Source organism: Pollachius pollachius (genome assembly GCF_949987615.1).
Source record: "Pollachius pollachius genome assembly, chromosome: 14".
NCBI classification, from domain to species: Eukaryota; Metazoa; Chordata; class Actinopteri; order Gadiformes; family Gadidae; genus Pollachius; species Pollachius pollachius.
In genome coordinates, this window is record NC_136947.1 from 14,067,591 (window position 1) to 14,078,204 (window position 10,614).

At 49.9% G+C, this 10,614-nt stretch overlaps 1 protein-coding gene across 3 annotated transcripts; it reads left to right on the top strand.

The window, feature by feature from the left end:
• Nucleotides 1–353: 353 nt before the first annotated feature.
• ubtfl (upstream binding transcription factor, like) lies at nucleotides 354–10,324 on the top strand. 3 transcript variants are annotated; one of them, XM_079750485.1, is made up of 20 exons: nucleotides 354–493; nucleotides 1,737–1,831; nucleotides 1,935–2,110; nucleotides 2,486–2,569; nucleotides 3,011–3,166; nucleotides 3,441–3,505; nucleotides 3,645–3,765; nucleotides 3,886–3,996; nucleotides 4,259–4,386; nucleotides 5,713–5,854; nucleotides 6,349–6,390; nucleotides 6,847–6,960; nucleotides 7,045–7,203; nucleotides 7,555–7,683; nucleotides 8,099–8,184; nucleotides 8,336–8,525; nucleotides 8,878–8,925; nucleotides 9,061–9,174; nucleotides 9,420–9,527; nucleotides 9,772–10,324. In XM_079750485.1, the coding sequence occupies exons 2-20, from the start codon at nucleotides 1,774–1,776 to the stop codon at nucleotides 9,844–9,846; spliced, it is 2,106 nt and encodes a 701-aa protein (XP_079606611.1). In that variant the 5' UTR covers nucleotides 354–493; nucleotides 1,737–1,773; the 3' UTR covers nucleotides 9,847–10,324. The 3 variants fall into 3 exon arrangements, with proteins under 3 accessions (XP_079606611.1, XP_079606612.1, XP_079606613.1); XM_079750486.1 differs by having other exon boundaries at nucleotides 9,423–9,527; XM_079750487.1 differs by having other exon boundaries at nucleotides 7,555–7,665.
• Nucleotides 10,325–10,614: the final 290 nt, after the last annotated feature.

The following is a 10,614-nucleotide window of genomic DNA, read 5'->3' on the forward strand; positions in this document are numbered from 1 at the left end:
ACGGATGTCGAACGCCGCATCACCTGATTTCTCGTGCCCGCTGACAGACCATCCCGCGGTTGCTTCTGTCGCCCGGTGTGGATGTTCCCTCGCCTGTTCCGCATCTGGAATCGACAAAGGTTATAATAAACATTCATGGGACTTATGTAGCGTAACTATTTAAAAACTATAGTGTTATTCAAGTAAACGTAGTTGGAAAACCCTTAAACCCCGATGTGATTTTTTTTTTAGCCGGGTTTGGTTGGTCTTGTCCCGCTGTCTCTCGTTTCAACCTCCGCCTCTGTGCTCTCAGTCGCATGTTTTCCCTCTGAGTTCCTCCCCCTGCGGCGTTGGGCGGAGTTTCATACCGAACTAGACGCTCCTTTTGTCGGATCCGTTTCGATCTGGCTCCCCGGGGTTTACGACTGACAAATATCCCCCCTAAAACCCCTAAATAATAAAAACAATTCCATAGTTTTGCAGAAATACTTCTGGTTCATATTTGAAGCGAAGGGTGAGTACTAAGCCGTGATTTCAATCCGATATAGACGGTTTTCTAGTTGTCTGTCCCCGAGTGTTCACAAAATTCATGGCGGCTTTGCAGTGAGGGCTTTTGGGCGACAGCAAGTTAGCCAAGGCGCCAGCTGGCTTACTAGTTGGATTATTCAATGATTTTCCACTATTTTCACATTGTCATTTTGGCCACTATCTACTCTTTTCCCTGTGCATATATATTCGAGCAGCTTTGAGCAAAGCATCAATAATTTTACGCGTTTAATCAGTTTTGTTATAATGCGATTATTTGGCATTCGCACGTGTCAAATAGAGCATGACGCTCGGCTACTGTTGAAGTGGTCGTGTGGATAGGTGTGTTTTATGGTGTCTCGTTCAATACAACGTCGTGTTTTTCGCGTGTTGTCGAGAAGTGGCTGGGTCTTGCTGAAGAAGCCCTTGAGTAGCTTGCCAACGGAAGCTGCGTCGGGACTACTGCCGGAGTACGGGCGCCATTACTGGGGCAGCTAATGCTGGGCTGCTCGGCAGATGTCTGTGGCGTATAACCCGGCCACAACATGCCTGTATGTTCCCTATTAAAAGGGCTCAAACTTTTAACCAGCTGGCATTCTTAGAATACACGATTCCCTTTCAACTTGAATGTGCATTAAAGTTGACATTTACAACAGAAAGGGACGTTAAATGTAAACAAACAGCCCTTCGTTTGACCTTCGGGCATCGATGACTGTGCACACCAGGGAAACGTTGCCTTGGCCGGCTACGCAGCCGCGCCTCCCCCCGCTGCACAGGCGGGCGGAGAGAAGCCCGCACACCGGCGGCTCTTAGCGGGTAGCTCAGCCACACATTTAACCGGTTCCGAAACACTACAGCCGCTTTGTATGAGAACACTTCTTGTTGCTTGTTTGGCGTGACAGCTGACAAAGATTCGTGATGCATTTTCTTGACGGCTGCATTAAAACCAGTTTTTCTTTAATCAGACAACAAGAACGAATCCCTGACAATCACGTGAACCTTAACACTCGGGACTGACCAATTCTAATTAAAACAAAAGCTGTCAATATAAACGTTACATCGTTACTCCAGCGTTGCTCTTGTCTGTTATCTCATGCCGTGAATATCTCGGACCAATTCCAGCATTTGAATGAAAGTCTCATGGCATGTTTTGGAACGCGGCCCGGAGGGAACGCAACAGATGGACCCTCAATATTGCAAATTACGATAACAGTTGGTTTATGTTCCTATAGTGACAGCGGACGGCGGGGGCTGTAACCGGTCGTCAGCATGAACGGCAGCGGAGTTTCCACCGCTTCGCACAACTCACGGCTCAAAAACCAAGAAGGTATTCCTACAATAATGGTCCGATTTCATAGTGTTTAAGTAATGTGGGAAGGTAGCAGTATCTTGGTGTATTTTCTTTATAGCCTACTGTGTTTGTGTATCAGATGGGTGGAGCAAGGAGGACTGTGTGGCCCTGTTAGAGAGGATCAGGGGTATCCTCCCTGAAGCAGACTCCATGAAGTACAAGACAACGGAGTCCCACTTTGACTGGGAGAAGGTGTGCTTTGGGAGCTACACCAGCGACATGTGCAAACAGAAGTGGCAGAAGGTCTCCACAGAGGTATGAGTTCTTTAAACACACACAAAGACACATACACTCTTCCACTCATCCTCTTCTTTCTCCTCCTCCGCCTTTATTCTGTCTTCTTCCACATCCTACTGTCGTAATAAACCAAGGGTACTTTGGATATTTCTTAAACTTCTTGTTGAAAATGCTCCATCTAAAGTTGGCTTGTTATGATACAAGTGTGCTGCTATATCTCACCCACTAAGGCGATGTCTAAAGAAGCATTTGTATCTAAAAGTGTGAGGAATGTATCACGTATATTCTAGCACTAGTTGTTCACACACCTTGTCAGACCGGCACACTCGGTTGGATATGACTCTAATCATGGTTGATGGAGGAGGGTGATGAAGGTGGTGTTTCTGTGTGCAGGTGCGGAAGTACCGTACCATGACGGAGCTCCTGGCGGATGCGATGGAGTTTGTGAAGAACCCCTACAAGGGCAAGAAGCTAAAGGTCAGACCGACCTCCTCGCCTCAAGACGAGACCCCTCATGGTGCTGGGGGGACTGACTGTCCACGGTTAGGCCCACGCGGAGGCAACACAACTCTGGGCGTTGTCGATCAGATCGCCGCCTGGAGCTTGAATCATGATTACCTCCGAGGTTACGAAGCGTAGCAGCACTCCGTTTGGGAAGAGGCGCAGAGGCCTCTTGGACACACGGGACAAGCTCTTAGGATCAGCTTGAAGTTCATGGTGGTCGAAATGTCTAAAGCAAAACGTTACAAACGGCACAGACACTAAAGACCGAAAAGGATAGACGATGACCTAACTCCATCATTTAAGACACAACCATTTAGCGGGGCGAGATAATCCAGACTTTGAGATAGAGGTTGCTACCCTTGGCCGATGGGGATGGCGTCGCTCATTTATTATTCGCTGTTGACTCCCTCCCAGACCCACCCAGAATTCCCCAAGAAGCCCTTGACGCCGTACTTCCGCTTCTTCATGGAGAAACGAGCCAAGTACGCCAAGATCCACCCGGAGATGAGCAACCTGGACCTCACCAAGATCCTGTCCAAGAAGTACAAGGAGCTGCCCGAAAAGAAGAAGGTCTGTCTCCCTGCCTGTCTGCATGGTTTGTCCTGTCTGTCTGTCCATCTGGCTGCATGCAATGCCCTGGCATTCCTGCCTGCCTGTCTGTTGGTCTGCATGCTCTATCCTGTCTTTCTGTCTGCCTGTCTGTCTGTGTTTCGGTTTCAATGCTCTGTCCTGTGTGTCTGTCTGCCAGTCTTTATGTGTGTCGGTTTGCATGGTCTCTCCGTTTCTGTCCGTCTGTCCACCCATCTGAATGATGAGCTGAACTCAGTTGTTATCCTTTCTACAGCAAAAGTACATCACAGAGTTCCAGAGGGAGAAGGAGTCGTTTGAGAAGAACATGGCGCGCTTCAAGTACGTCTGGTTCACACCGCAGGCTAATACTCGCAATCGATTGGCTGCTTGATTAGGAACCTCCATTGGCTGCCTGATTAGGGCAAGTCCAATCTGGGAGGGGGCCATCCTATGTTTAATGGGCTGTATGTGTGTGCAGGGAGGACCACCCCGAGCTGATAGAGGAGAAGAAGAAGTCAGACCTCCCGGAGAAACCCAAGACCCCCCAGCAGCTGTGGTACAACCACGAGAAGAAGACCTACATGAAGCTCCACCCGGAGGTACGCACACTCCCACACACACGTGTGTGTGTGTGTGTATTGATAATGTATAATATAAACAGTATGTGTGTGTGTGTGTGTGTTTGTGTATTTCTGTTTAATATAATTTGTGTGTTCCAGGTGAGTCAGAAGGAGCTGAAGGAGGCCCTGAGGAGACAGTGGTCTCAACTGCTGGATAAGAAGAGACTCAAGTGGATCAGCAAGGCTCTTGAGCTACAGAAGGACTACGGGGTGAGAGAGCACCACACACAGAGAGAGAGAGGGCATCACATTCAGAGAGGGAGAGCGGGAATCACATGAAAGAGCATGGGCGAGAGAGAGAGCGTGGGCAAGAGAGAATGCGTGTGAGTGATGGAGAATTTGAAATTAAATGAAACCAAAAACATTAAGTCTGAAAGTCTTTCGAAAGAGAGAGAGAGAGAGACAGACAGTGAGACTGATTGATAGAAAGTGGGATGGTCTAACTGTGTGGGTGTGTGTTTGTGTGTTCCAGGACAGCATGAGAGTGTACCATGAGGCCCACCCAGATCTGACCTCGGAGGAACATGTCAAGTCCGTCCTCACCAAGGCAGAAAGGCAGCTCAAAGACAAGTTTGACGGCCGGCCCACCAAACCTCCACCGTAAGCCTGCAGCTTTAATGCTTTGCCCTGGGTACGACCTCTACTGTGACCCCCCCCCCTCTCCACTAGTCCTCCTGCACCTTTTTTATTGCTTTCCCCTGGGTAAGTCCTCCACATTGAAGCCAGAGTCTTGTCTCAAGGCTCATTACATGCTCTGACCTGGCCGTCCTTTTTTGTTGTCGTTTTAATTTGGTTTTTTATTAAAGGTTTTATGGGTATGATTCTAAAGAGTGAGTAGAAACGGAGAGAAAAAAAATCTCCTCCCTCTCTGCTCCCTGCCTTGTACGCTTCTCCTCTATTCATACGTGTTGCGTTCAGGCGCCTGATTGACAGGAATTATAAGTCAACCGAACCAATCAGAGAAGAGATGCCCTGAAGCCTAAGAAATAAGCCAGGAGCGGTCTAGCATCTAAATGAAGTCTCACACAGAGGCAGGCGCAGTCAACTAGAAACGGATATTCTCACAGTGCTTTTCACTCACTAACAGCTGACAGGTGGCTACGGTCTTACACAATTACTAAAATTAGAGCTCTTAAATCTTGCCTATAGCCCTTTTTTTCTAAGGGTTGTAACACAGTAGATTATGGGCCTACATTTCAGACACTGCTAGAACTCTGTCTGAGCCTACGTCTGGAGCCTTGAATTGCTCTCCCAGATGTGTTCTGTAGTTGAGAAGGTTCTGTCCTGGATGTGGTTCTGTCTTGGATGTGTTCTGTAGTTGAGAAGGTTCTGTCCTGGAAGTGTTCTGTTGTTGAGAAGGTTCTGGATGTGTTCTGTAGTTGAAGGTTCTGTCCTGGATGTGTTCTGTAGTTGAGCAGGTTCTGTCCTGCATGTGTTCTGTAGTTTAAGGTTCTGTCCTAGATGTGTTCTGTAGTTGAAGGTTCTTTCCTGGATGTGGTTCTGTCCTGGATGTGTTCTGTAGTTGAGACGGTTCTGTTCTGTTCTGGATGTGTTCTGTAGTTGAGACGGTTCTGTCCTGGATGTGTTCTGTAGTTGAGACGGTTCTGTTCTGTTCTGGATGTGTTCTGTAGATGAGACGGTTCTGTCCTGGATGTGTTCTTTAGTTGAGACGGTTCTGTCCTGGATGTGTTCTGTAGTTGAGACGGTTCTGTCCTGGATGTGTTCTGTAGTTGAGACTGTTCTGTCCTGGATGTGTTCTGTAGTTGAGACGGTTCTGTTCTGTTCTGGATGTGTTCTGTAGTTGAGACGGTTCTGTCCTGGATGTGTTCTGTAGTTGAGACGGTTCTGTCCCGGATGTGTTTTGTAGTTGAGACGGTTCTGTCCTGGATGTGTTCTTTAGTTGAAGGTTCTCTATGGGTCCTTCAGGAACGGCTACTCCCTGTACTGCGCTGAGCTGATGGTGAACATGAAGGACGTCCCGAGCACGGAGCGCATGGTGCTGTGCAGCAAGCAGTGGAAGATGATGACCCAGAAGGAGAAGGACATGTTCCAGAAACGCTGCGAACAGGTTAGGGAACACTAACTTACTAACTACCAACCCACCTGCCCGCCACAAAAACAACCAGCCACTGACGGCCACCTCCATAAGACTCATTCTTGCCAAATAGCTTTAGACAATGTTTTATTTTTACGAAATAGCTTATACCTTCTGATGCTTTAACTTACTGGCACATCCGTACGTTTTTGGTATTTGGTATTTTTCTGTTTTAATTTAGTTGTTTTATATTTGCTTTTCAAAGGTGACATATCCGAGTTATTATTTATTATTACAATTGCCCAAGTTTTGTTATTACTGTAAAAAAATCTGTTTATCTGTTAAAGACATCTTAACTTTTTTATCTGAACATATTTGAGAAGGATGCATGTCATTAAGGATCGGCTAGACTGGGGACATTGGGCCTTTAAACCCAGAACATTTCACTGGGAGTCCAACCCCTCACCACCAGGCCATCCTGCTGCTATCTCTGGTTTCTGACGTCCTGTCCCCCTCTCCCTCACCAGAGAAAGAAGCAGTACGACGTGGACCTGCAGCGGTTTCTAGAGGTGAGTGCTAGCCTCTGGTCACACGCTATCGGACTAATGCTCCCAGCATGCAACACCTTGGCTGCCCCGTTCAACTAAGAGAGACAAGCCTTTCTGAGTAGGAAAATAACCCACTGGAGTCGATCAGAAGGAAGCCTGTCAAGTTGGCTCTGTCCAGCGCCATCTAGTGATCTAGTAGTTCACCATTGTATCCCACGTGATTTACATTCAATTGTAAAGATACACTTCATTAATGAGCAGGTAGGGTTTGACAATCCGGCTCATGTTGGCCTTCAGGTAGACGCAGGTATTAGGGTTCAAACCCATAACTTAACGTCTTCGTCTCCGAGTCACACACACCATCACTACAATAGCCTGTCCTAAGCCTGTATGGTTTATTCAATAGCTAGCACAGCAATGGCTGACGTGTGTCTGTGTGTGTCTTTGTGTGTCTGTGTGTGTCTGTTACCTCTCCAGAGTCTTCCAGAAGGAGAGAGGGACCGCATCCTGACAGAGGAGAAACTGGGCGGGTCCAAATTGGGTATGGGCGTGGCCGGCAGCCCCCACCGAACCAAAGCCCTCACCGCCAAGGTATGCTTCCTCCCTCCGGGACTCAGGTGAACCCTTTATAGAGCGTCTGGTGGGGGCCAGACCTGATGGTTCTGATGGTTCCAGGAGCGCAGCCGGGAGCCGGAGCCGGAGAACTGGGTCCAGGGGACCACGGCCAAGGAGCGCCGGGAGGCCCGGAAGAGGACCAAGCTCCCGGAGACGCCGCGCACTGCCGAGGACCTGTGGCAGCAGAGCGTGATCGGAGACTACCTGGCCAAGTACCGGGTGAGCCCTCCTCCTCCTCCTCCTCTTCCTTCTATTGCAGCATATTACTCAGCTCCTCCACCTTTTCAGTTCTTCATCGCATCTCCACCACTAACACCTCCTCCTCCATCACTACTATCCCCTCCTCCATCATTAATATCCCCTCCTCCTCCATCACTAATATCCCCCTCCTCCTCCATCACTACTATCCCCTCCTCCATCACTGATATCCCCCTCCTCCTCCATCACTACTATCGCCTCCTCCTCCTCCATCCCCTCCTCCTTCTCCCCCACTACCAGTACTGTCCCACTATAGTAACCCTACTGGTTCACCACAGTAGTAGAACAACGGTGCTGTGTGTCCTGCTGCAGAGCGACCGCAAGAAGGCCCAGGGCGCAATGGAGGGGGCGTGGAGGTCCATGGAGAAGAAGGAGAAGATCCCCTGGATCAAGAAGGCTGCTGAGGACCAGAAGAGATACGAGGTTCAGTATCAAGCTGTGGTCAGTGACCCCCCCCCCCCCCCCCCCCTCCCCTCCCTCCTCCCTCCTCCACCTTCCCCCCCTCCCCCAGTCCAAATCTCCCCTCTCTCCGCGCCGTGGTAGCACTCGTCGTTTCGGTGCGACTTGTTCACCCCTCTCTAAATAGTTCCTAAAATGTAGTAAAACATTGAGCTAGGCGTGGAACGCCCCAGTGTATTCGGACCACATCGGGGCTGCAGCCCTGCAGGTACGGTCCCACACCTGGCGGTGAATGTCACGTCGTAAGCCCCGCGCGTCACCCCCAGCGATGGGACACTCCCCGTGCGGTCACTCTCTCACATGAGGCCGGGGGCCTCGGGTCAGTTGCTGATGTGCTGGGGTTCTAGTGAAGCGGTGTGTGTGTGTATAGTGTGTAACCAGTCCTTCCGTCCTGCAGAGGGAGCTGCTGGAGAACAGGACGCCTGCTGGGGGACAAACCAACAGGAAGCCCAAGTTTGAGGGGGAGCCCAAGAAGCCTCCTGTGTAAGTGAAACGTGTGTGTTTGTGTGTTTGTGTTGTGGGTGCTGGGTGTGGTGTTTGTGTGAATAACATCTGTACGTGTGTGTGTGTGTGTGTGTATATATATATAACGTGTGTGTGTGTGTGTGTGTGTGTACTGCGGTGGCTCTTTTAGGAGCGGCTACCAGATGTTCAGCCAGGAGCTGCTGACGAACGGGGAGCTGAACCGGCTCAGCCTGAAGGAGCGCATGGTGGAGATCGGGAAGCGCTGGCACAAGCTCAGCCTGGCCCACAAGGACAAGTACAAGAAGATGGTGGAGGAGCAGCAGGTGGAGTACAAGGCCGAGCTGGACTCCTGGGTCAAGGTACGCCCAACACACACACACACGCACTGTTACCAAACTAAAAACATAAAGTTGTTGTATGTAAGATTTAAGAGCCTTTAGTCAAGTCTGATTTGTTAGAAGTGCCGTAGCAATCCGTCAGCGTTGAGTGAGTGAAATGCTCTAAGAATACCTCTTCGGTCCGGCTGAGACCGTTTAGATTCCAGGCAGGGCATTTTCTTCTTAACCAAAACAACCCATGCACCCAAATATAAGCGTACATTATTCTGTACATATTTGAGCATTTAAAGACAAGGATCTGAACCTCAATGCTTCGCCCTGCACGACTCTATATATTGTATGTTAAGCGACCCTCCCCCTCTCTCTCCACCAGTCTCTCTCCCCCCAGGAGCGGGCGCTCTACAAAGAGTTCTCGTCCACGGTGAGTAGGACCTGCACCTGTCCTCTCTCACCACGCAGCCTCCGTCAGCCACACATGCTACCATGACCTCAGCCGGCGTGGCGGTGGAAGGTCGCCACATGTCTCACTCACTGTGGGTGTGTATGTGTGTTACAGAAGCGGAGAAGCAGCACCAGGGTTCAGGGGCCCGGGGCCAAGGTGCGGGTCACGGCCAGGGGTCCGGCCCCGGGGGTCGCCGTGGGGAAACGCTCTATGGCGTACCGGGCCAAGGTAAAAAACACAAGCACGCTTTCCCAAGACTATGCTTACAGAAGGACAGGAAGCCACACACACTCAATACTATATATTCAACATGTACACCTTACTCACCAGCCATGTGTGTGTAGTACGGCGTCATAACAGAAGGGTCTCCAACAGGTGTGTGTTGTGTAATTAAAAGCCCACCTGCTCATTGGTGAGCTGGTCAAACAGAAGGGTCTCCTACAGGTGTATGTTTTCTTCAATGTGTTCTCCAGCAGGACACGTCTGAGTCGGACGAGGATGACGACAAGAGCGACTCTTCGGACTCGGACGACGACGACGAGTCGTCAGGAAGCAGCGACAGTGACGAAGACGACGACGAGGTGGGTTCCTCCACCTGTTGCCGGCGGTTTAAAGGGGCCCCGTTTTGAGTGTGTGTCTCATGATAATCTGAAGCTCTGCCAGACGTTCCAGCGTTTTTTCACCCCGAAGCTCTGCCTCAACCAAGTCAGACTAGAACCCCTGTAACCAGATTAGACTAGGCCAAGCCGATGGCTGGCCACCAGACCTACCAGGTCTAGTGTGGCCCGTTATCGTAACCTCTCCCCGTCTTCCTCCCGCCCACAGAACGACGAAGACGACGAGGAGCAGTCGGGCGACAGCAGCTCCTCGGAGGAGAGCAGTGACTCGGACACGGACTAGCAGCACAGGACAGGAGAAGTTGTGCAGGCCACGCCTCCTCACAAGCCATTTTTTGTTTTGGTTTTTCCGGCGGACCAATGGGCAGCGGCGACACCAGACTGCCGTGATCCTGGCCCCGCCCGCAGGACCTACGTTACGCTAACGTTCCTGAAGGACGCTCTGCGCCTCTCGCGGGGGTTGTTACATGTGTTCCCCAAGTGTTTGTTGGGCGTTACCGTTTGTTTGGTTTACATTTTAAGACAAAAAATGGCCTTTAACCTTGATGTGTCACTATTTTTTATCATGACTATAAACTTTAACAAGCGCGTTTAAGCTTTTTGATTTAGTTTTTTTTAAGACTGGGATTTGTACAGTTGAACAGGAAGGGGACTTTTGAGGTCCCGGTTGCTGACTGGTTGTCCAGGGTTGGGAGGAAGTTCTTCAGTTCCCACTCAACCATTTTGGACAAAACGTTAAGAATTAAAATGCACTTTTCTCATCCGGTCTCGGAGGTTTTTGTAATCCAAACGCTTCAAAGCGGCATCACGCCTCAAGGAATGACAAGACACCGGGGTTAGATTTTTATATTTTATATAGACATTTGAGGTCGATAGATTTATATATAGAATATAAACAAGCTTTCCCACATCTGGGCCCCCACCCACCCCCCCTGGCCCGGTACCACAAATAAATAGATTTCCCCCCCCGGGGAGACGGCGTCTTTACCATAGTAACGTCATCCATCCCCCAGCAACAGTGGAACGCAAGGGTCACTCAATGATTTACAAG

Bases quoted from the DNA above. Each gene is read 5' to 3' on its own strand.
- ubtfl (XM_079750485.1), top strand. From the start codon at position 1,774: ATGAACGGCAGCGGAGTTTCCACCGCTTCGCACAACTCACGGCTCAAA. The intron at 3,766-3,885 runs GTACGCACACTC...TGTGTGTTCCAG, and splicing joins ACATGAAGCTCCACCCGGAG to GTGAGTCAGAAGGAGCTGAA. The intron at 9,175-9,419 runs GTAAAAAACACA...TGTGTTCTCCAG, and splicing joins CTATGGCGTACCGGGCCAAG to CAGGACACGTCTGAGTCGGA.